This window comes from Drosophila gunungcola, unplaced genomic scaffold (assembly GCF_025200985.1).
Source record: "Drosophila gunungcola strain Sukarami unplaced genomic scaffold, Dgunungcola_SK_2 000001F, whole genome shotgun sequence".
Classification (NCBI taxonomy): domain Eukaryota; kingdom Metazoa; phylum Arthropoda; class Insecta; order Diptera; family Drosophilidae; genus Drosophila; species Drosophila gunungcola.
The window spans coordinates 1,915,108-1,937,322 of NW_026453197.1; the positions used below are offsets into that span (position 1 = coordinate 1,915,108).

The window sequence follows — 22,215 nt, forward strand, 5'->3', positions numbered from 1 at the left end:
ATGATTTCGGGAAAAGGCCTCGCAAACGTAAGTCTGGAACAAGCCTTTGTAATGCTCGTTTTGCTGTCTCGCTGTTTCTGACATTTCGAGTGGTTTCCCCACCTCATCCCCGGCTTTCCTTTGCATTAAATATTCATCATGGAAAAAGCACTGGCAAGCGGGGAGGCGAAAAAAAAAATTGGGAGAGAGCCCAATGCGTGCATATATCCATATATCCGTATAGGAGATGTTTATGGTAATTTATACCCCGGTGCGGAGATTGAAATTCATGTAAATAAATTGCACCTGTAAAAATAATTAAAGGTGAAATCGCTTTCTGGCTTGCTGGCTTGTGCTGGCAATGGCTAAAATATGAACTCCACCTTTCACTTGCCAGTGCATAAATTTACTTGCTCTCACACACCTATTTTTATCTGGGCAATATATATACGGTGGCGGCTACTTGTTATTTGTTATATAGTGGCAACCAAAAAAAATCGAATAAAATAAAATAAAATAAAATAAAAACCTTTGGACCAGACGACGGGGCACTCCAAGTTGTGAGACCTTCGTCCTAAAGTGCGGGAACGTCGCTTCAAGTGGACTTCAGACGGCCAATAGCAACAAGAACAACCTATGCAATAACAAGGACGACCCACGTGCAAAAATTCTCTTGCTATTTTTCAAGGGGCAGGAAGGCGGCAAGCAGGTGCGACGCCAACAAATATTTTTATAATTTCCTTTTCGTGGAAATTTGCATTTTTCTGTTGCGTTGCGTTTTGTTGTGCCTGCCATTTCCGCTCTGCGCTTTGCCACTTTGCCATTTCCGGTTTTGACGGCTCGACGGGAATTTCTATTTCTTATCCATAATTGCAAAGTTCCCGTTCCTGCGGCTCCTTGGGACCTCAGCTCATCCCAAAGGCTGTCCGCAAACAATTCCTGGTGATTTTCAATGCGAGTGCAAATGAAATTAAGCAATTTCAATTTACCCAAGGTGTTTTCCCCGTCACTGAGTTCACTTAATAACTTCCAATTGCAAGGAAGTTGTCTTGAACTTCTGGGACTCATATGGAACAACTCCAATGAATAATTACTGGTTGATTTAATATCATGCTTGGCTTCAGAGCACGAAATCCATTTTGTACCAGCAAACATTTAACCATTAAGAAATTAAAGGCGTTTTATTTAACCACGTTGCGCAATAACAACTCGTTGACAATTGATTACGCATTACTACAATTTAATTATAAACATTAATATATCAATTTGTATTTAATTCATTCGTCCTGTAAAACATAAATGTATGTGTCATTTGTTAAATCTTTAATAATTGGCCATTCGTTCTCTGCGAAGAGCCAACAAGGCTAATTAACATTTAAAATTATCAGTTGACATAAATTGTTTGATGGCCGACGAACGGAGGGAGCAACTTTGCAGACAAGGCAATATGAAAAACGCACAAAAGAACAATAAGGAAACCGGTTCCGATTGCTGTTTCCACAGTCAGCGGCGAGTAAAAAACAAATATATCAAAGCGGGCAAGAGGCATAAATGTAGCATAATTTAAATAAAATTGCATTAATATGTTCTCCCCAGCCAGAAAGGATACCCGAGAGCCGGCTGTGTCCTGGCCAAAAATGTTCAGCCATAAGAAGAGCTTTTCGTGCCTTCCCCGGATCTGCTGGTCATAATTCATCTGGTGGGGGGCCAACAAAAACAATAACAAAAACAACAACAATAACAAAAACAAAAAAAACACACAACTATCGCAGGGACCTCTGTTGCTCGGCAAATTCACACCAAAAATCAAAAAGCAATAATGATGCTCGAAATCTGAACAGCCGGGATGGACGACCGGCAAATGCGGGCGGTGTGAAAAGTGGGCATGGCCCTGCTCTGGCCACTATAAATGCATGGGTGTGTGTGTGTGTGTGTTTGGGCTACGTGGCAAACTTTTCGAGTATTTGTCGTTATAAATTTGACATCAATTGCCACGGCATGTGGCCAACGAAGGTCTGACAGTCAGGCCGAGGCAAACGGCTGGTCGAAAAGTGGCGGACTGAAGTGGGAATAGACGGGGAGCACTGGTGTGGATGTGAGCCAAATTGCGAAAAAAAGTCAGCTGGTCTTAGCCGAGCTCCTCCTTGGGGTGTGAGTGCAAATAAAGGTGGGCTCAGCGAATTTGACGGCAAAGTATTCAATAGTTTGCATAACACGTTTTAGGCTCTTATTTTTCCCATAAATTCTTAAAAATTCTTAAAGCTATGAATGTAAACAACTTTTACATTAAGTCCATTAGGTCGAAAAGCAGAAAATTTTGTATTAATTTTAACCAAAACCACATTGAATGAGTTGAGTTTAAGGTAAAAAAAAATTTAAAACAAAATCCCTGGCTTTAACAGAGATCGCCCTCCTATCTCGTTTTTTCAATCAGCCGAACAGTGTTAAAATTAAAAAGTAATTCATATTATTATTTTACATTAAATTCTTTACACATTTTCCTTTTATAGAAAATTAATAAATAAATAACATATTTAACTGAGCATCAAAGGGGCGATGTTGTTTTACAACGGAGAGATACATTTTGGCCCACACCATGCCTTTTTAAAATCAATTATATTTTCATTGAAATTTAAAGGGAAGATAATATGATGCACTACGTCATATAAAATAACCTCTTCTTTTTATACCCTTGCAGAGGGTATTATAATTTCAGTCAGAAGTTTGCAACGCAGTGAAGGAGACGTTTCCGACCCTATAAAGTATATATATTCTTGATCAGCATCACTAGTAGAGTCGATCTAGCCATGTCCGTCTGTCCGTCCGTCTGTCCGTCTGTCCGTCCGTTTATATGCAAACTAGTCTCTCAGTTTTAAAGCTATCTGCATGAAACTTTCCCAAAAGTTGTCTTTCTATTGCAGGTAGTATATAAGTCGGAACGAGCCGGATCGGACGACTATAGCATATAGCTCCCATAGGAACAATCGGAAAAATAAATGAAAAAAAATTATAACTTTGCTGTTTTTTAATTTTTTGTTTAGTTCTTCGACATATAGCAATGTTTAATTATTTCAGAATTATGGTATAAATTTTATCAAAATCGGACGTCTATAGCATATAGCTCCCATAGAAATAATAAAAATATATAAAATAACTATCTAATAATTGAGCTGCAAATCATCATAGTTTCAATGTTTTTTTTTAGCACATACTCAAGTAAATCATAATTTAAATGTTTTCAAAAGTATTTCATTAATGCAATAGCTGCAAGGGTATATGAACTTCGGCTTGCCGAAGTTTGCTTTCCTTCTTGTTTCTGGGTAAAATATGTTTTTTTTGTAAGTTGTATAACCATATATATACTAAATGATCGCAAAGGGAAATATATAAAGGAAAATGTCCATAAGAATATCAAGTCGCAAATACCGAAATAAGGGGCGACTTGTTTTATTAGACTTTTGGGAACGAATCGTCGTGGCACTTAAGCGTAAACTTTTATGTATACATATGGGGTTTGATCTTAGTGGAGTTAAATAATAAATAAATTTTTGTAGAATTCAGTTTCAGTTGAGGATCGGCCGCGTGTGTATCATAAAATGGCTACGAAAATATTATTCATATTTTTTATTGTTTTGTTCAAACATTCCTTAATTGACTGTACCACGGGATTAAACGGGATTAAAGAGGATTACTGTGAAACCTACTGTGCTGGATCTTGTGATAACAGGACATGCTCCATATCCGAGAGAAATTTAATCACAGAAGACTATCAAATAAAGTTGGTTTTATTTAATTTACAATTTATTTGGACAAATCCAGTTTTTCAGCAGTGGAATATTTATCGAGTGTCTGATGAAACTGATTGCGAGCTAGTTAAAATCACAGTGAGTGGAATACCCAGTGTTGACGATGAAAGACTTCAACCTGGCATAAATTATCTTCGTCTGCTTGGCATTAAAAAAGTGGTTGGATATGAAATTTACTTTCCTTCCTTAACAATATTTGAGAAACAAGTAGATGATGTAAATGGAGCACAACATTTAACTTTTAAAGTTTTAATTGAAAGCCCTGTCATTTCCAACGTAACAAATATCTATATTCAAAAGAGCATGAACAACACGAAACAAATTCAAATTCATCATCAAAATACTATCGAAAAACCAACATTTACCTTTGAAAAAACTATTTTTGCGGGCAAAACGCAAATAAACTCACTAGTAGTTACTGGGTTCAATGTGGAAGGTCTGACAGAAGAGACATTCGACTACATACAAAATTTGGAATGGCTTATTTTTGACAATGTTGATTTAAAAAATTTCGCATTTTTGAGGTTTGTAATGAAATATAAATTTTGGCCTTAGAATAAATTATTTCCTCTTTTCAGATCTCCTAATCTTCGATCATCTTTAAAATACTGTATTATGAAGGTTGACAATGTTGTGGATCTGAAACACTTTGAGCAATTTTCAAAACTTGAAATCATTGAAGTGAACAAGTATAAAAAATTTTCAAACCTGACTGCTTTATTGTGTCACACAGGTGAAAATAAATGTCGATTTACATCGGGTGTGAATGGAATTTCATGCCCCCCCAAATGCAGATGCCAATATAATCGAGACACGTCACAGCTAGAAATAAATTGCTCGCAACTAAATCTTAAAACAATTCCATCGTTACCGGTTCCTGTCACGGGGAAGTCGGTGCTGGCCTTTCAGCAGAACCAATTGTCTCAACTACCTTATGGGTCATTAGCAGGCTATAACAAATTAAGAGGCTTGGACGTCTCACAAAACCGACTAACCAGTCTCAACGTTAAACACCTGCCTGAAGCCCTAGACTACCTGAACATAAGTTTCAATCAAATAAGCACCCTCAACCAAGAAATGGTTGAGTATCTCAAAGGCGTAAATACTTTCATTCAGTTTGGTAACAAATGGATTGCCCACTGCGATGAAGCCTACTTAACAGAGTTCTTTTGGTATAAAGCCAAATTGATACGCATAAAAACATCAAAATTTGATGCCGTTATGGAATTTATGGAAGTATATTCGAGAGCCTCATATCTAGGGGATTTTTTTGTATATCAGTTCGATAATTTATATTTGGAAGCTAATGAAGATGACATATTGAGCACATTTGATTTTTCGGATAATTACTTTTCTTTGAAGGTACTGGAAGAACTGAACAAAGCTATTTGGGTGATATCAGGCGAGTTTGATGAATATGTGCTGCAGCATCTGGACGCCAGCTGTCCCTATAGATGCACTTGTTGCCTTGAACGCCCCACTGGGCAATTCCTAATAAATTGCAGCAACTTAAATCTTGACTTTTATCCAAGGCTGCCGAATTCGATTGAGTACAACACGACATTATTTCTTGATAGAAATGAAATAAGAAAGCTTACTAATTCCGAAAACCTAATCGGTATGGGTCTTGCCTCGATACAGAATTTGCATATGTCGCAGAACTTGTTAACCGAACTTCCTCTTCATTTGCTGCCCGAGAACATAACATATCTAGACCTAAGAAATAATTGGTTGAGAGCGCTCGATGATGATGTGGTAAAATTTCTGCGATATCGTGAAGAAATCACAACGATAGAACTATCTGGTAACCCGTGGGAATGTAACTGCAGGGCAAAGTCCTTTCTCTCTTTGCTGAGGGAGCGTGATCCATTGGAGTACGAAACGGTTCTTCGCCGTGTCAATATAACCCAGGATAAATGTCCCGAAGACTGCATTTGTTGCCTCGACATCTCCAACCCCAACCTGCTGGCACTTATCATCGACTGCAGCGACAAAGGCCTTGGGGAGATACCAGCACTTCCTACGCCGACAATTGGACACACAACTCTCATCTTTGAAAGGAATGTTCTGAGGGTGTGGCCCTCTAGCTCGCTACCAGGATACTCGAGCATTTCACGATTTTTTTTGGCCAGCAACCAACTAACCAATGTCGATAATCTACCAGACAACACTGACTATTTGGACATTAGTTACAATAAATTCTCGGAACTAAGTGATCGTGTTCAGGGCTTCTTTCAGAAGAGAATGAATTCTTCGCAGTTGCAGCTTGTAATCCATGGGAATCCGTGGACTTGCAGTTGCGACAAAAAGGATTTTTTAGAATTCGTGAAGGAGCAAGCGAAAAATATAAGAAACACATCAGCTGTTAAATGCGCTGACACTGGCAAATCCCTGATTGAAATCGAGGAGATCGACATATGTCCCTCAGCCATCATCTACTATGCATCCCTTGGGGTCACTTTATTAATTCTGGCTTTATCTATTAACGTTTTTTTTTGCTTTAAGCAACCCATATTGATCTGGTTGTACGAACACGAAATATGCCTAAGTCTGGCAGCCCGGCGGGAACTCGACCAGGACAAGAAGTTCGATGCCTTCCTGTCATTCACCCACAAGGACGAAGAGCTCATTGCCGAGTTCGTGGACCGACTGGAGAACGGAAGGCACAAGTTTCGGCTCTGCTTTTATCTGCGGGACTGGCTGGTGGGCGAGTCCATTCCCGAGTGCATTAGCCAGTCCGTCAAGGACTCAAGGCGAATAATCATCCTGATGACGAAGAACTTCCTAAAGTCCACCTGGGGACGACTTGAGTTCCGGATGGCTCTTCATGCCACTTCGAAGGATCGGTGCAAGCGCCTGATCGTTGTCCTCTATCCAGACGTGGAGAACTTTGATGATTTGGACAGCGAGTTGAAGGCCTACATGGTCCTGAACACTTATCTCGAGCGAAATAGTCCGAACTTCTGGAACAAGCTGATATATTCGATGCCACACGTCATGCTGGGACATCGGCTACAAAGAAATCTTTCCGTGCTTGAAACAAAGATATAAGTGAAATAAAGCTAATTTTTAATTCAAACAAGAATTTCAAAACATTTTAAAATGTATACATTTAAGGAAACAACAAATACATATTAAGTTGAGTATTTAATTTTTTTGAATTTATATCCCGAAAACGTGGTGAGTGTTCACCGATTTCAAAATGTAGTTTATGCCTTACTTTTGAAATAACTACAAAGATATCATTTGTACACATAACTTTTCGACTGTTCCTAAAGCAGCGATATTACATAGTTGTATAATCCTTGGTTCAAATAAATACTCCTTCTTTTTAATTTTGCCGCAGTTTGCTAGCTGTTATAAACTAAATCTTTCGACACTAAAAATTCTTTGCATCCCTGAATGTGCAAAGGAACCACCGAAAACGTTCCTGAACTATGCCTTCATCCCTGGGCGCTTGCCAAGCTTTCAAAGGAACTCACATCACTATTTGGCGCCAAAACAAAAACCATTTAAATATTATTTTTAAATGATGGCACAATTTCATAGTTCAGAAACATTATCACATTTAAAATCCTTATTTTATTTATTTTTGCTCCAAGTTTTACGCAGAGTTTGAATTTTTAATTTTTTTGTTAGAGAAAAATAAATAAATAAAAAATATATATATCACGGTTTTTGTATACACATTTTGTTGATAACGGTCCCTGTTTAAAACTAATTCCCTGTTTATAAGCAAGTTTCCTATACGAACAAAAGTTTGATTTTATGGTGCTTCTGGTCTAGAAAACTACGCTAACCAATCGTTTTCATGCCCTTTGTATTGTATTTTAATTCACAGGAACACAATAACGAACTTTTTGAAATTTCCACGGTTCAATTGGGTGCTCCTAAGTAAAAGTCCCATACAATTTTATGTTACATCAGCTAAGGGATCCGCGGTATAGCTAAGAGTACAAAAATCCGGTGCTTGACAACATTTTTATTGGAGCTACCATTTTTTTTTTGATGACAAACACTCTTAATACACTACCGAATTATGCATGGTCAGCAGAACAACATGACTACTGATCACTTATGGATTTACTACTATACTTCTGCTGAACGCGTATAATCACTGATCAATTTGCAAAAATTCTTCCATCATGATCAGCAAAAAGGAGCGTAGAAATAGTAAACTACCTTTTCTGGATACATGATACATATCGTCTAGCCTAAATCTAGAAAATCAGAATGTAAAAAAGCATGAATAAATAAAAAACAAACAAAACAAGCAAAAATTAATTAATTAATGCGTAATGTATCATAACCGTCCAACAGAACAAACTGGCCATAATAGTATCAGGCTGTAAATTTGGTTGTGTTTTAGTATTTTTTATGTATTGGCCAAGTCTGCGGGAAATGTCTTTGAATGTGTTTAACTGAACAAATGCCATTCCAATAATATGAATAGAAAGGTATTAACTTCCATTTTACTGGCGGTGCAAAAAGCTGGACGACGGAAAAATAAGTTTTTTCATCCACCTCCATTTGTTGCACAGTGTTATTGTTGTAGGGCATAATTGTCAAATGAGTGCGAGTTAACCTGATTACAATAAACCTCCTAAAACAGTTTGACCAGGATTGTCCCTGTCAAATCTTCGAGGTTCTCGTAAAAGCTTACGCATTGGCTCTTTTTCGCACTTGTTAGCCGTTTGGAAAACAGAGTCGACAGTCGAGACAGTCGAACTGAACTTGTGCGGTTTTCCCGAGCTTTATTTGAACAGAGCTTTTTAGACTTGTCCTAGACTGGTGGCATTCTTAATATGTAGTATAAGAGTAGTAAAAGTATAATTTAAGTTGATGTAAGTAAAAAGCGGCGTGAGACTGCCACAATGCCCCCGATTACTCGAATCAACACTTTTCACATGCGGGAAATGAGGCCATAGACAATTTCACGAAAAACTGATTTTAGTTTGGGGTTATTTGCACATTTTTTGGCATACTAGAGGACAGGCACTTTTTTTTTAAATAAGCTGGATTTGTATTTTCGGATATGCGGAAATATTCCGATTTTGGAGAAATCTGCTTTAGAAGCTGGCGAAATAGCTGGTAAACAAATTTGTTTGATGTAAAGTAAAAGCAATTTACAATTTACCGACAGAGCAGTGGCCGAACTGCGGCAGAGGAGCGGCTGAGGGGCGGCAGAGCAGCGGCAGAGGACCCTATAACTTCTAAAATAAAAGATCGATTTTAAAAATGTTGCCTAAGAATGACTAGTTCCCAATTTCTAGCGTTTAATGTTTCCGAGAACTCGACGTTCATACGGACGGACAGACGGACAAGGCCAGATCGACTGATCCTGATCAAGAATATATATACTTCATAGGGTCGGAAACGTTTCCTGTTACGTCTTCGTCCTCGCCGATTGATAAACAGTCGCACTCCTTTTTGGTGCCCAATCTCACCAATCGATTGCGAGTGGTGATCATCTCGTCCAGAATCTGGAAAGTGCCGCCTTAATGGAGTGCTCGTTTTCATGATGATGTTAAATAACTGAGACGTGGTTTTGATTTAAGTTTGGAACTGGTATACCTTTCGTCCAGCTATGCAAAGCCTATTTTGTCTGACTTTTTGCAGCTTTGTTCTAGAGAAGAAAGACTTGTTAGCACCCCCCAATTATTCACTTGGCGCTCCCCCTGGGTTTCAATTTCTCACGCCTTGCACAGGACATAAGCAAAAGTGCAAGCGCTTCATCGGGGGAGTTCAGCAGGTGCATGCGAAAGTGTGACAGGGTTTGGGTGGGTTGCAGCTCTCACTCGGTTGGAGGTGATGATGGAACCCCGACTTGAAATTCACATCACGTTTTTAGCCACTTTTTTTGGCGACAGGCGGCAGACGAAGCGGATGGACGACACTTGTGGTTGGGGAAAATCGCGTGCAGACTAAACCATGGCACGTGTGCCTCACCACTCGCATTTGGCGTATAAATCTTCATGCCACCCTTTCAGGAGTGGATTTTTAAAATGCATACTAGTTTTTTGTAACACATTTTCACAATTTTCACTCCCTCACCATGATGTATTATTATTCAATCAGTGATGCAGGCTGCAAAATTGTTGTACACAAATAAATTGATTACCAATTGTAAAACGCAAGCGCAATTAGATGGACAACTTATGATGGTCTTATTGCATCCCTAAATTAGCAGAACATTTTATCATAACTTTAGCATTTTTATGGCTCCTGATGATATTCTTCCTTGCCTATAAGCATTTCCTAATTATATTTTCTTGGCACATAATCACAATTGGCACATTTTGTTGTTTACTTTATTTCAAAAGTTGTTAGGCAAAGTTTTCGTTTTGCTCCGCTTTGCTGTACATTTTTTGGCTCTTGGTTGGATCAACTTTTCGCATTTGGCAAGCGATTTAGTTCGCAGTTCATATATTGCTGTCGTTGGATGAAATTTATTGTGACAGTTGTTAAAATTATGCAAACATTTTCATAGTACATTTTATAGGTATTTTGGGTCTCAACTGGGTCAAACGAAATTTTAAAAAAGTACGAACCTTATTTTAAACACATTTTTTTTACTAATCGGAAAAATAAATGAAAAGAAATGATAACTTTTTTTTTGTAGTTCTTCGAGATGTAGTAATGATTAAATATTTCCGAATTACGGCTTAAATTTCATTAAATTCGGACGACTATATCATATAGTTCCCATAGAAACAATCAAAATATAAAAATAAAAAGTTTTTTTAATGTAACTTTTCTATTTATGAATTTTTTTTTTATTTCTTTTGGAAATAGTAATAATTTGATAGTTCAGACTTACGATTTTAATTCAATTTAAATCGGAAATCGATATCACATAGCTGTCATAGGAACGATCGAAAAATTGAGATAAAAATCGTCAATGTTTTAAACATATCCGCATATAAATCGAAATTTAAGTATTTTCAAGAATATTTAATTTTTGCAATTATATAAAATGTTATATAAAATTCGGCTTGCCGAAGTTTTTTTTCGTTCTTATTTTATATTTGCATAACTTCAAAAATAATAATATTAAATAAAACACAATTCTATCAACCATTTTATGCGACATTCCACTTGACTGCTTTAATATTTTGCCCTTCTATACAGAGAGAGGAATCCATTACATAATCAGGAGTATAGATCCCTAGGGAGCTACTCACGCTATAGATCATCATTTGCATGCCTTATAAATGTTCTATAAATTTTGGCAAAACACAAAAGGGAAAAAAGGGAAAATCCTTTAAGGCATACAAAGGACTCGATTGAAAAATAAAAACCGCAAGAACACAAAGAATAAAAGACGGAAACGGAAAAGAGAAAGAGAAAACAGAGGGGGGCAGTCAGGTCATAGGACAACACTAAAAAGAAGGCAAATTTTATTTGCATGCGGCTTTTCAATTCCTCCAAGAACATAAAACGCAGGACAGGGGGAAATTTGGGGAACCCTTTCGATGATGGAAAATAAAGTAGAGTTGTAAAACGAGAACAGAGAACCTACACTCTTAAAAAAGCCTAGAAAGTCCATGTATTCTATATTTAATTGACATCCATTGTGTTTTTTAATTGTTCTAAAAATTTTATTTTTTATATTTTTGTTCAATTACTTATTTAATTATTTTCGTAAAAGAATATGTAAAGTATTAAACTTAAATCTTATTTATATTAAACTGAAATATATTGCTTATAACACCAATAGGACAATAGCTTAAATTCATAAAGAATGTTCTTGATCTAAGGAAGAATTCCTTTATTTTAGGAAACATTTTTTAATTTGAGGAATTAAACGTGGCCATAATGTAGAGCTTACCATATAAATGTGCGCAGAACTTGACCTCAATATATTTCTTAAGGCCATGTAACAGGCTATATGCGTTCATTTATTATTAATTAATTTCATTAAAATGCATTGTTTTTATAAAATTTTCTGTAAATCAACGAAATTTTTTTTTCTGAGTGTGAAAATATTTTTACATTAAATCATACTTTGTATCTAATATAAAGAGTTGAAATTTAATTTAAATGTACGAAATGAAATTTTTAATTCAGTAGCCAAACATTTATTTATACCATTTAATTTTTTTTGTCAGTGTAGTGAGTAAGAGAGAAGGAGGAAGAGTTAAAGCGAGACAGGACGAAGGAGGCGCGGCGTCTTAACAATTTCCTGCCAACTTCTGCTTCATTGCATATTTCCGTTTCCTTCAGTCCGGAGTCCGGACTAGTCAGTTTCCCAGCCCCCTGAATCCTTGTGGAATCCACATGTGGAAAAGCGACGACAGTCGCCTGGAAAAATTCCCTATTCTACTCTAACTCCTTTTTCTTTTACGATTTGCAATTATTTTTGCTCATTTCAGCAGAAGCAAATATGCCCACAATTCCTTGAGGGACAACTTGCAGACAGTCCCGAGTCCTGTCAATACAAATAGTGGCAACTGTTTCTCCTCCCGACTCCTCGTCTATAACAATTTACATAAGTTGATATTTTTCGAGTTGTTTCACTTTGACATCCCTCCATCTAGGCTTCGATTCCTTCGTGTTCTGTGTGCTCAGTTATTTGTCCGCCTGAGTAAAGTGCTTGTACAGAAATAAAAGGGAGGAGATTTACAACATGGAAATCATTTTAGCTGCAGCGGATTCAGACTTGCATTCAGTCTACTCCCACTTCTCTTAGTGTTTCCAAATGCCATTGCTTTGGGGAGGTACTGACAATTGTCCTCTGAGTCCTCTGCTGAGTGGTTTATTAATTCCTGTAAGAAGAAACAAAATGGAATAGCCTTGAGTCAAACTGAAATGGAGAAAACAATAATTCAATGCGTAAACTTTTTTAATGAAAATGTAAGTGAAAACTCAAAAAGGAAATCTGATTACATATAGTTCACTTGTGTTTATTTCGAAAATTGTCTGGTATATGCTTATAAAAAAGGTAAACTGATATAAATATATTCAAAATGATAATTTTAGAAAATCAAATTAATTTAATTTACAATAACGAGTATCTGACAAAGTTGTACTTATACTTATAAAAGTCACGAAACCCAACCATTGACTTTAAATTAAATATTTTATTAAGTCTTGCTGACTTCCCTTAATTCAGCTCAGATCGCTTGATTAAATTTTAAAGTCCTAATGTAACGAGCCCCTCTACCAAATGACATGCGGCTGTCAACATGTGGCGTTAACCCTCATTCCTGGCTAACCAAACCACACCACTTTCCGAACTTCCCTAAATTGCCCACGTAAAAAGCAGAAAAACAGGATGCTCTCTAGCAATTGGCAAATGAAAACAGAAAAAGTGGCGAAACATTTGCCTTTGAAGAGGATTCCACCAGAATTCCATTCCCCTTCAATTCGGGCGTGTGCAGAAAATCAAAATAAAACGCTTTTCGTTTCATTTGCAATGAAATTTTCGCAAGTGCTGGGCCTGTCTTTGTTTTGTCTGCTCGCCGTCGCCGCCTACCATTGAATGGAAATCGTTTTCCAATACAGTATTGAATACGGTATACATATATAAAGTTTACCCCAGAGCAGTTTTGGCCATTTTCTATGCACGTCATGTGGGCAATCAGCGCTCATGTCCAGGGGATACTTCTTCGGCTTTTTAGCCCCATTCCCAGAATTTTGTTTTGCGCTACACGACTTTTTGTTTGGGGATATCTATTTCCAGTTTTATTTCTCACTCGACTCATGAATATTTAACTGCCAACAATTGACTATGATTGTTATGTTTGTTGGTGCCTCGTGTTTTACAATTAGAGTGGGGATTTTGCAAACGGCCACAGGGATTTTGGAGCTTGAGATTGATTTTCTCCATGGTTTTATATATTTTTCATTTATCAATTTTCTTAACGTTTTTCCTGCTTTGCCTGGCAAAAGAAATTGCAATTTTAACGCATGACAGGGCATTCTCAATGCGCTCCAAGCCAAAAATAGAAAGAAATTCGCTCACAAGCACTTGAGCCATTCTCTATTTTTCTACTTAGACATCGTCGCGTAATCGAATATAAATTGAATTTTTCCCAATAAATGGAATTTTCTCAAGAGTTTTTTTATACCTTTTTACCTCTCGACTGCATTCAAATGAAATAAGCACACGATTAATAATATGCATTAATATTGATCGGAACTTTTTCATTTTGTTTGCTGACAATGAAATAAAATTGTATGTTTGGGCTTATCCAAGCCTTAAGCAGACTGGCAATATATTTTTCTCAGATTGCTGGAAATCTCTTTTGCCGTTCCTCAATGTCTGCGCAAAGAAAGCATAATAATTACATTTTTTTGGTCTTGTTTCATACCAGATTATAAATTTGAATGAAGACTTTGGGCAAGCACTTATATCGTGGGTTAACGAATCTTATACAGTTGGGACATGATTTTGCAAAGGGCTATTAAAGACACAAATTAATACATTTTCGAAATTGAACAATAACATTAGATTAGGTATATTTATTTACAATTTTTTAAAAGCTATTGAGTACTCTTTCCTTTGGGGTCTTATGTCTATTTTAAGTTCAGTTCACTTACCTAAAAAAATGTTTCTCGATTTTTCTCACGAATTTTCCGTTGTCCCCTTTTTCCTGCACACTCGCTGTCTGATTGAATATTTTGTTCGTTTTCCATTTTAAGCTGTCGCCCGCACTTGTATTATTCCTCTCTACGGCGTATTTTGCACTTGATGCATACATTTATTTTGCATTTATTGTGACCAGAGCTGTTATAATGTATGCTAGTCACGTCTAGCCACTTGTGTCCTGGGCCCAAGTTCCAGCTTTCGCAGGTTTTCCCCTTCTGTGGCTGCTCTGCTCTCGTTTTGAGCTCGTGCCTTCACATTCACTTAGTGCAAGGCTGTGCGCTAAACCTCTTTTGCATATTGATATGGCTCGTGCGAAACCCAGTTACCTTTCATACATTTTCGGTGCCAAATTAAGACCTATTTGTACTGAAATATGAGTTACCACTTCTAATTTTATCACTCTCCTTGAAAAGAACAAAAGTTGTGAGCATTTCTCATTAATTGTGACATTTTTCAAACACTTTTAGAGCGCGTGCTCAAGTGCCGTGTCTAGACGAAAGTTTACGCTTTCGACAGGTAACAGCCAACAAACAAATTAAAACAAACGGCAACATTTCAGAAAACTGACCGACCCCAAGCCAATTCCTAAATAAATGGAGCCTTCGAAATGTTGCTGCAAATTGTTAGCTCGTGTCCCATAAAAGTGCACATAAAATCAAAAAGGGGAAAAATACGGGGAATGGGATTGAAAAATGTGCGAGTCTCAAACCATTTTCCAAAACCATTCCATTTTCACATGGCACGCCAAGCAATTAAAGCGGCCCTTCCAAAACTCCAGCTCCATGTTGCATGTGGCAAACTTCTACTGCCTAACTGGCGCCCAAATGGCGGACATGACGACGGCGGCGCCCCAATGTCAGGCCATTAAAGTTTAGTGGGCGATTTTGCATAGCGTTTTGCTGAGCCACCGAAATACGCGCCAAGAAGGAAAGCTGAAGTAGAAGCGAAAGGAAACCAGCTAAGGAGGCAGCAAAGTGCAGCAGACGTTTTCCTCCGGCCACGCCCTCTTCCGCCACCGTCCGCCCATCCCCAAAAACTTTTGCCGAAGCTCATCAAGCCGAAAAAGTTTGGCCAGCGATAAATCAAATTTTTTCGTTGCTTGTTAACTCGTTCTCTTAAATTAAGTTGAACATTAAGGCCCGAAAAGTAAGCTCGAATTTTACGTAATTTTAAGAATTTCCTGTAAGTGAAGAGGTTGGTGTGGAAATGCGGCGCCGCGGCTGACAGCTAATGAAAATATTTGTCGGAAAGGGCGGTGCATGTTTTTAAGGGCTCTGTAATTAGCAGTGTACCAGACTTGGTTTGACTGGCTTTGAATAAATATTTTTAAAGGTCTCAGGAATTTTTAAATAGGAAAACGGTGGAAGTATTTAGAAAAAGAACAAGACGGTCAAGTTTTCTGTACAAACTAGAGACGTAAAAGAATAATGACAAATATTTTGTTTTAAATAAGCTAAGTTGAGACTAAAAATACTAAGGAAATGCATTAAACGGATCAATATAAACGAATATATATAGAGTTTTATTAGGAAAATTTTTAAAGTATTTCTTAGCCTTGTTTAGAACTTTCACGAAAATACAATATGTAGGCAAATAAAAATTTGGAGTTTTTGGTTTTGATTTGTATATCCTTGCAGAGGGAATTATATTTTCTTGTTATTGTTATTCTCCTTTTTATTATAAAAAATGTACCTGCTAATTTCAGCTTTTTGTGCTTCTACTTTGTTTGCATTTGTAAAATGCGTCACTAAATTTGTAATACATTTTTTTTAGTATAAATCGGACTTTTATGTTTTCAAAATAAGTGATTAATATATAAAGAACATTCCTTTAAGAGTGAAGCTTATATGAAACGATATAAATCTCGTTTCCTCGTTTTTAACCAATTTCTCATGCTATTACCATAATTAAGATCAACTCCAAGATATTAAGATTGCGTGCAGACTGGAAACATTTTCCCAGATGTTCATCTTTGATCAAAAAGCTATTTCAAGTTGCTCATCTCGGATTTCCCCTCGACATCCATCAAATCGGAGCGCCCCCATTGTGTGCTTTCCCACATCAGTGCAGCCACTAACGGGTCAACAGCCCATTTCATGTGATTACTCACAAAGCACAGCTCTGGGAGGATAACCTTTCCGATTCCCACTCCGACTCCGACTCCGACTTCGATTCACAGGCAGCAAGTCCCTGGGCTCAGGACGCTTGTTATTGTCATTGTTATCAACGCTGTCAGTGCAAATGGCGACACCAAAATAGCAGCAACAGCAACAAAAACAACATTACCAACTGGGACAGGACATTGTGTTGGTCCTGCAGTGTCTCATGTGGGCATATGTTAAACATTTTGACACTTTTGCGCACGGTTTAACCGAAAGCCTACGAACATCCGCTGAACTTTGACATTCTAATGGAAGTTGATGAGGGTTCTCCTGCCTCCGTGGAATACCTCTCTTCGCAACTATTTAAATTTTCAAATGCTAGAGAGCCGTTGTCGCAATATTGGTTACAATCCGCAATACTTGTTGTTTTTTGTTCAGGTTTGTACCTATGTTGGATTGTGTAATTTTCGGTGTCAGTGCGACAATAATCAGCGAACTGAAATCAACAGCTAGCGGAATTTTACAGCGAGTTGCTATTTTGTTGCTATTTTTCCGACTAAACCACTTTGGTGGTTGCCACTGAGCTTTGCCGTGGTTGCTATTCGATGATTTTGAGGATAACGGCGGGAATCGAGTTATATTGAAACTTAATTAAGTGCCGGCACCAATGCAAAATCCACCTGGGCCCTGGAGCTGGAATGGAAAATAATTGTTCGGCGGTCACAGACACATGTTAGCCAAAGGTTTTAGTCGATTTTTGGCACTTGAATTTAAGTCCAAGCGGAATTTGAACATTGTAGTAGTATTAGAAGTTGAATATTTAAGGTTTACTTTAAATTGGTGAGTAAATAATAAATTGTTATCTAATAAACTATCCAATGTTTTTGGTGTTTTAATCCACTAATAAAAAAACAATAATTTAGAAAGTTTTCACGGGTGCAATCTAAATAATATCATTTATAAATATTTTAAATAAAATTTTACCCACTTTTAAGATACTGAAAAATGTTTTTAATATATTTCCCACGCTATGCTCCTAAATAATTTCTATAGCTTTATCTACATCTCAACTGACTTACACCAAAACGTGTAATAATGGAAATCAAATTAAAATGCACGTCGATTGGATCTTTGCGCTCTCCATCTTTTGTTAAAAATTACCTTTAAAGAGTAATAAAAAATTATGTGGAGACAGTTAATACCCGCGAGACAAAAAGCGGCTGGCTTATCTGCACCACCACCCCGCATTCTGGGTACAACAATTTTCAAATCGCTTTCTTTCGGCTGGCAACGAAATTTGGGTATAGCCCCTCCTTTTAAGCCATTTCCCCCACTTTTGTGTCTGCCAATTTACGTTATCGTTTTCAAATTGAAAATTTGCGTAATCACATTTTAAGTGAAAATCGCTTGGCAAATTAAATTAAATCGATTTCTTTGAGACGATAACATGGGGGATGAATTGGGGGAAAATTGTTCTGCCAAAAGTTGCAAGGCTTGTAAATATGCATTATGGGTTTTCATTTCCGCTTCCGTTTTGGAATCAGAGCTTTAAGCTCTGAGATATATGCATCTGCAGTTTCCTTTTGGTCCTTGCAATGTTGCTGCATTGCATCTCAAAGACCCATCAACGTCATCAAATCGTTAGTCAAATACGAGAAAAAGAAAAAATATTTAAGTTCTTTGCTCTTCTCTCAAGTCTCTCGTGGCAATAAAAATGATGAAGTACTTCGGACTCCGAGTAGGAGTGGGTTAGGAACAAGAGCGAAGAAGTTGAAAAAGCTTGCATTCCCGGCATATTCTTTGGTTTTAATACTTACACAGAAGGGGTATATTAAAATTCTCAAAATGCATGACTATAGTTGGAAAATTATACTTATTTTGTATTGTATTATTATAAGTACAAATGTGAACTATAAGATTTTAGAAAGTCATGAAACCCGAATGTTTTTTTTTACTATACATGTACTTGACACTTGTAATTAAAATTGATTTTAACTTATTTTTTGGCAAATAAAATATATTATTTTTATCAAAACCTAAAGAACTGTATCATAATATAGTTTAGGTATTCCCTAAACCACTAAATCTCTGAATTGCTAGAATTCAGCTGACATTTTCAGTAAATTAGGGAAATTAAATTATATACGATGCATTTGCTTAAGTTAGAGAACAATACGTTGCAAAATGCCTTGGATTTAATAACACTTGATTTGCATATCACTGCAGTGTTGCCTTCATAATTTTATTAGGAATGATCGACTACCCTGGCTTTTCAGCAATTCAGCAACATTTTCGGCAGCCCTCGGGTTGCTGAACTGCTGAAATTTCAGCCAGTTGAATTTGAATGGAACTCAGAGACTCAGTCGTTTTGGGGAAGTGAATATTTGAATTTTACGTTTCAGATTACGATGAGATCATATTAGCGTCGGCCTTTTGATCAAATTGAGTTGTCACAAATTTATACATTTAAGCTTTTGTAATTTCAAATGTTATTAGCATGTATCTAAAACTATTTATCTGGGTGATTCTGCTGCAACCCCTTGTAGCTGTAGTGCCCAATGGAGTGACTATAAAAGAACGTAAGTCTTAAGATCCATACAGTTAGCGATTAAAAACGAAATCATACTCTTCCTTAGCAAAATGCTGGTATGTGGCAAATCCTGGACCCTGTGAAAACTGGGTCAAAGTCTGGGGTTACGATTACCTGACCAATCGCTGCATTTTCTTCTATTATGGCGGATGTGGTGGAAATCCGAATCGGTTCTATACAAAAGAAGAGTGCCTGAAGACTTGTCGGGTGTATAGACCGCCGAATCGAATAAAAAGGGAAGGTCAAATGGAAGAGGAGGAAGAGGAGTTTGAGGAGGATATTGACAACTGGGACCAATGGGATAAATCGGAGTTTTGACCAAAAAAGTGTATTTAAATGTCGCCATTCCGCAGTCAAGCTAACTTTTGATTCGTTGTGCAAACGCATAATTTCAGTTTGAAAGAAAGAACTTCCCGTCGAGCTGGTTGTAATGCGTTTTCTTTTAGCCGTCTACTGCTATTCCATTTTCCTCTACTCCGCATACATATTTCTCTAGACGTCTGTTTGCTGCCAATCTGAGCGACGGCCATTAAGTCAAACAGTTTGAAGCAATTTCGAAAGCTGCACAGAGGACTCGGCAGAAATATCCTATTCTCGACTCCAAGGGTTATTTATCAACAATTTTATGTGTACAGCGTTGCGATTCTGACAATTTTTGACATGCAATTTGCAATTTCCATATGCTGCAACCATATTTCGAGTGTGGATTCTGACATTCGCCTGCAGGCTGCGATATGTTTTGGCAGCGAATGCAGATGAGGCTCATCTATGTTGATGCTTTGCCCAAATCCGCAGGGGGAAATTCGCCACTGTCTGGCAGAGATACCTTCTACTTTTCCCACTTTAATTTATGTTCCTACGGAAAGCAGTCACAAAAGAAAATGCCCTGCTAATTGGAAAGAATTTTGTTTGCCTATTCTGTGCTCTTTACATGGATCTCCGCTCGTTAGGCTTAATTAGCAATCATAAAAGTTGTTCCCAGTTAAATGTCGAACATTCTTATTTGGTCATGTGACACTTTCGTGTCCTGTGGTGTCGGGCAGCAGGATCTGAACCTGAATTTGGGCCTTGAAGGTGTTTCCCAGCCACCTATTTGACTTTCTGCTCACGTTGCTTTTCTGCTGCCTTCCCTTTGTTCGTCGTCCCCCAAGACTTTTATGACTGATTATGTTGTGTTCCGGCCATTTAATTGCCACTTGGCCCTGGATGTGACTACTTTTATGGTTAATGAGCAACTTGTGGAAATTTAGGGGGCTCGGGAAAGACAGGGATCAGGTGTGCAGACAATGCCTGGACTTTTTGGACGGGAGCAGCCAATTAAATGGGTTATATTTCGAGATGGGCGGGCTGAGGACATATAAATTAAAAAGAATGGCTTTTAGCCTTCTTTGAAAGAAGGGAACAAGAAGTTCAAAGTTTGTCGATAAAAAGCTTTGATTTCGCAGCTGATGTTCATGGCTACTAAGCCACTTTTCAGGAGGATAAGTATTTCCCTGTGTACTTTACTATTTTAATTTTTACATCTCAAATCAAACAGCTTAAAATATTCATTTTTAAAATTTAGATTTTTTTTCGGTGTTTTTGCTTGATTCAACTTAAAAAACTAAAGTGAAATTTGCCATATAAAGTGAAGTATCAATGTCTTTCAGCTTATTTAACCTTTGTTATTCGATGTGTAAATCAAGAGCTCAACTCGCAGCTCGTCATCTAAATTCTGACATCATCTGGTGCTGGTGTCCAATATCATTTGACTGTTCTGCCAGTTCAACGGTTTGAAAAATCGTTCACAATAAATTAAATTTCAGAGGGACTTGATTCCGGGACGACACTCCGCTCCAAATTTAAATGGGTCAAATATGCATTTAATTTCCGCACGAATGAAATGAATTTGTCTGGAGCTCAGTAAGCGTTCTGTCTCTTGTTTTCCCAACCCCAGTGCCTCCAGCTGCTGTCAAATACATAAAGCACAGGCGAAGTGTGCCTGCCTGCCTGACTGACTCACTGTGAATGTCCTGGGCAGCCCCTCCTTCGAGATCCCTGCCATTTCCCGACCCAAGCCACCTACTCTCGAGTTCAAGAGAACACGTGTTTGGGCCACCTTCTGTCTCGACCATGGACTGTTCCTACACTTAACTTATTTTGCTCCATTAAAATCTTACTAAATAAATATTTAATGCGTGAACAACTGGAGAGGAGTGGGTGGTGGGGTGGGTGGGTATGTGGTTAGGGGGCACCTCCCCAAGGAACCTTCGGAGCAACAGCCTGGCCAGATGATTTATGACCTTCGCTCTTTTGCCTGGCCCTTTGTTCGCCCCTCCCCGTACGAACATCCTCTTCTGCTGGGCCCGGCTAATGGTTCATAATTGATTTTTATGCCTATTGTGTTGTTGGCCATCTTGCCCCGAGTTGGCCATTGCTGGCAGTCTCATTCAAATGGCGCGTACATAATGCGACGTACTGCACCAAGGCTGGAGCGGGGGGCGTATTAAAAACTTATAATTCCTGCTATTGGTGGTGTACATAAATCCCTTTTATTGCCACATAATGTTGGACTTAATGAAGCAGTGGCGGTCAAATGGCTTCCTGGTTATGGGTTCAATTTGGCTGCTTAGAAAACCCTCTACGAATAATGAAGTCAAATATTGAAAGGTCTGAAAAATGGTAGATTACTTTAGAATGTAAAGAAAAAAAAGTGTTATTAAGTAAACATTTAATTTAAAGCATCCAAATAATTGGAGCATTTTTAAATATTTGTCAACAACGTCTATTTATAATTATATTTTTTAGCTAGCAAGTCTTTAAATGCAAATGTTTTTTAAGTATAATTTGTTTTTTAATATTTAATTTTAAGTTGTTAATGAACAATACGTACAGCAAATTCGCTTATTGCAAATAAAACAAAAATCAAATTAAACGAAGTTAAAACTATATTTATTTAATTTGTAGTATTTTATTATTAAGCAGGCAAGTCGAAAGCCTTAGCTTATTTTAATCAGAAAAAAAAATCGGTTTAAATTATGGCATTAGGCTAAATTAAATTTGCATTCCAATCCCAATAAAATTAGTAAGGTGCATATTAATATATGGAAAACATTTTAGAAACACAAATAAGATAAGAATTTGAAAGAATATTCCAACCTACGT

At 37.4% G+C, this 22,215-nt stretch overlaps 2 protein-coding genes across 2 annotated transcripts; both read left to right on the plus strand.

Annotated features, from left to right (window-relative positions):
- The first annotated feature begins 226 nt into the window (after nucleotides 1–226).
- On the plus strand, nucleotides 227–6,836 carry LOC128263397 (toll-like receptor 10). Its single transcript, XM_052998428.1, is given in 6 exon segments — nucleotides 227–235; nucleotides 520–614; nucleotides 616–638; nucleotides 1,769–1,896; nucleotides 3,534–4,309; nucleotides 4,364–6,836. Coding segments are annotated over 6 exon segments (3,504 nt in total).
- Nucleotides 6,837–18,883: 12,047 nt separating this feature from the next.
- Nucleotides 18,884–19,491, plus strand: LOC128263327 (kunitz-type serine protease inhibitor PILP-2). Its single transcript, XM_052998347.1, has 2 exons — nucleotides 18,884–19,060; nucleotides 19,118–19,491. The coding sequence occupies exons 1-2, from the start codon at nucleotides 18,979–18,981 to the stop codon at nucleotides 19,387–19,389; spliced, it is 354 nt and encodes a 117-aa protein (XP_052854307.1). The 5' UTR covers nucleotides 18,884–18,978; the 3' UTR covers nucleotides 19,390–19,491.
- Nucleotides 19,492–22,215: the final 2,724 nt, after the last annotated feature.

Coding starts and splice junctions, on each gene's coding strand:
- LOC128263327 (XM_052998347.1), top strand. CDS start 18,979: ATGTATCTAAAACTATTTATCTGGGTGATTCTGCTGCAACCCCTTGTA. Junction 19,061..19,117: donor TGGAGTGACTATAAAAGAAC/GTAAGTCTTAAG, acceptor ACTCTTCCTTAG/CAAAATGCTGGTATGTGGCA.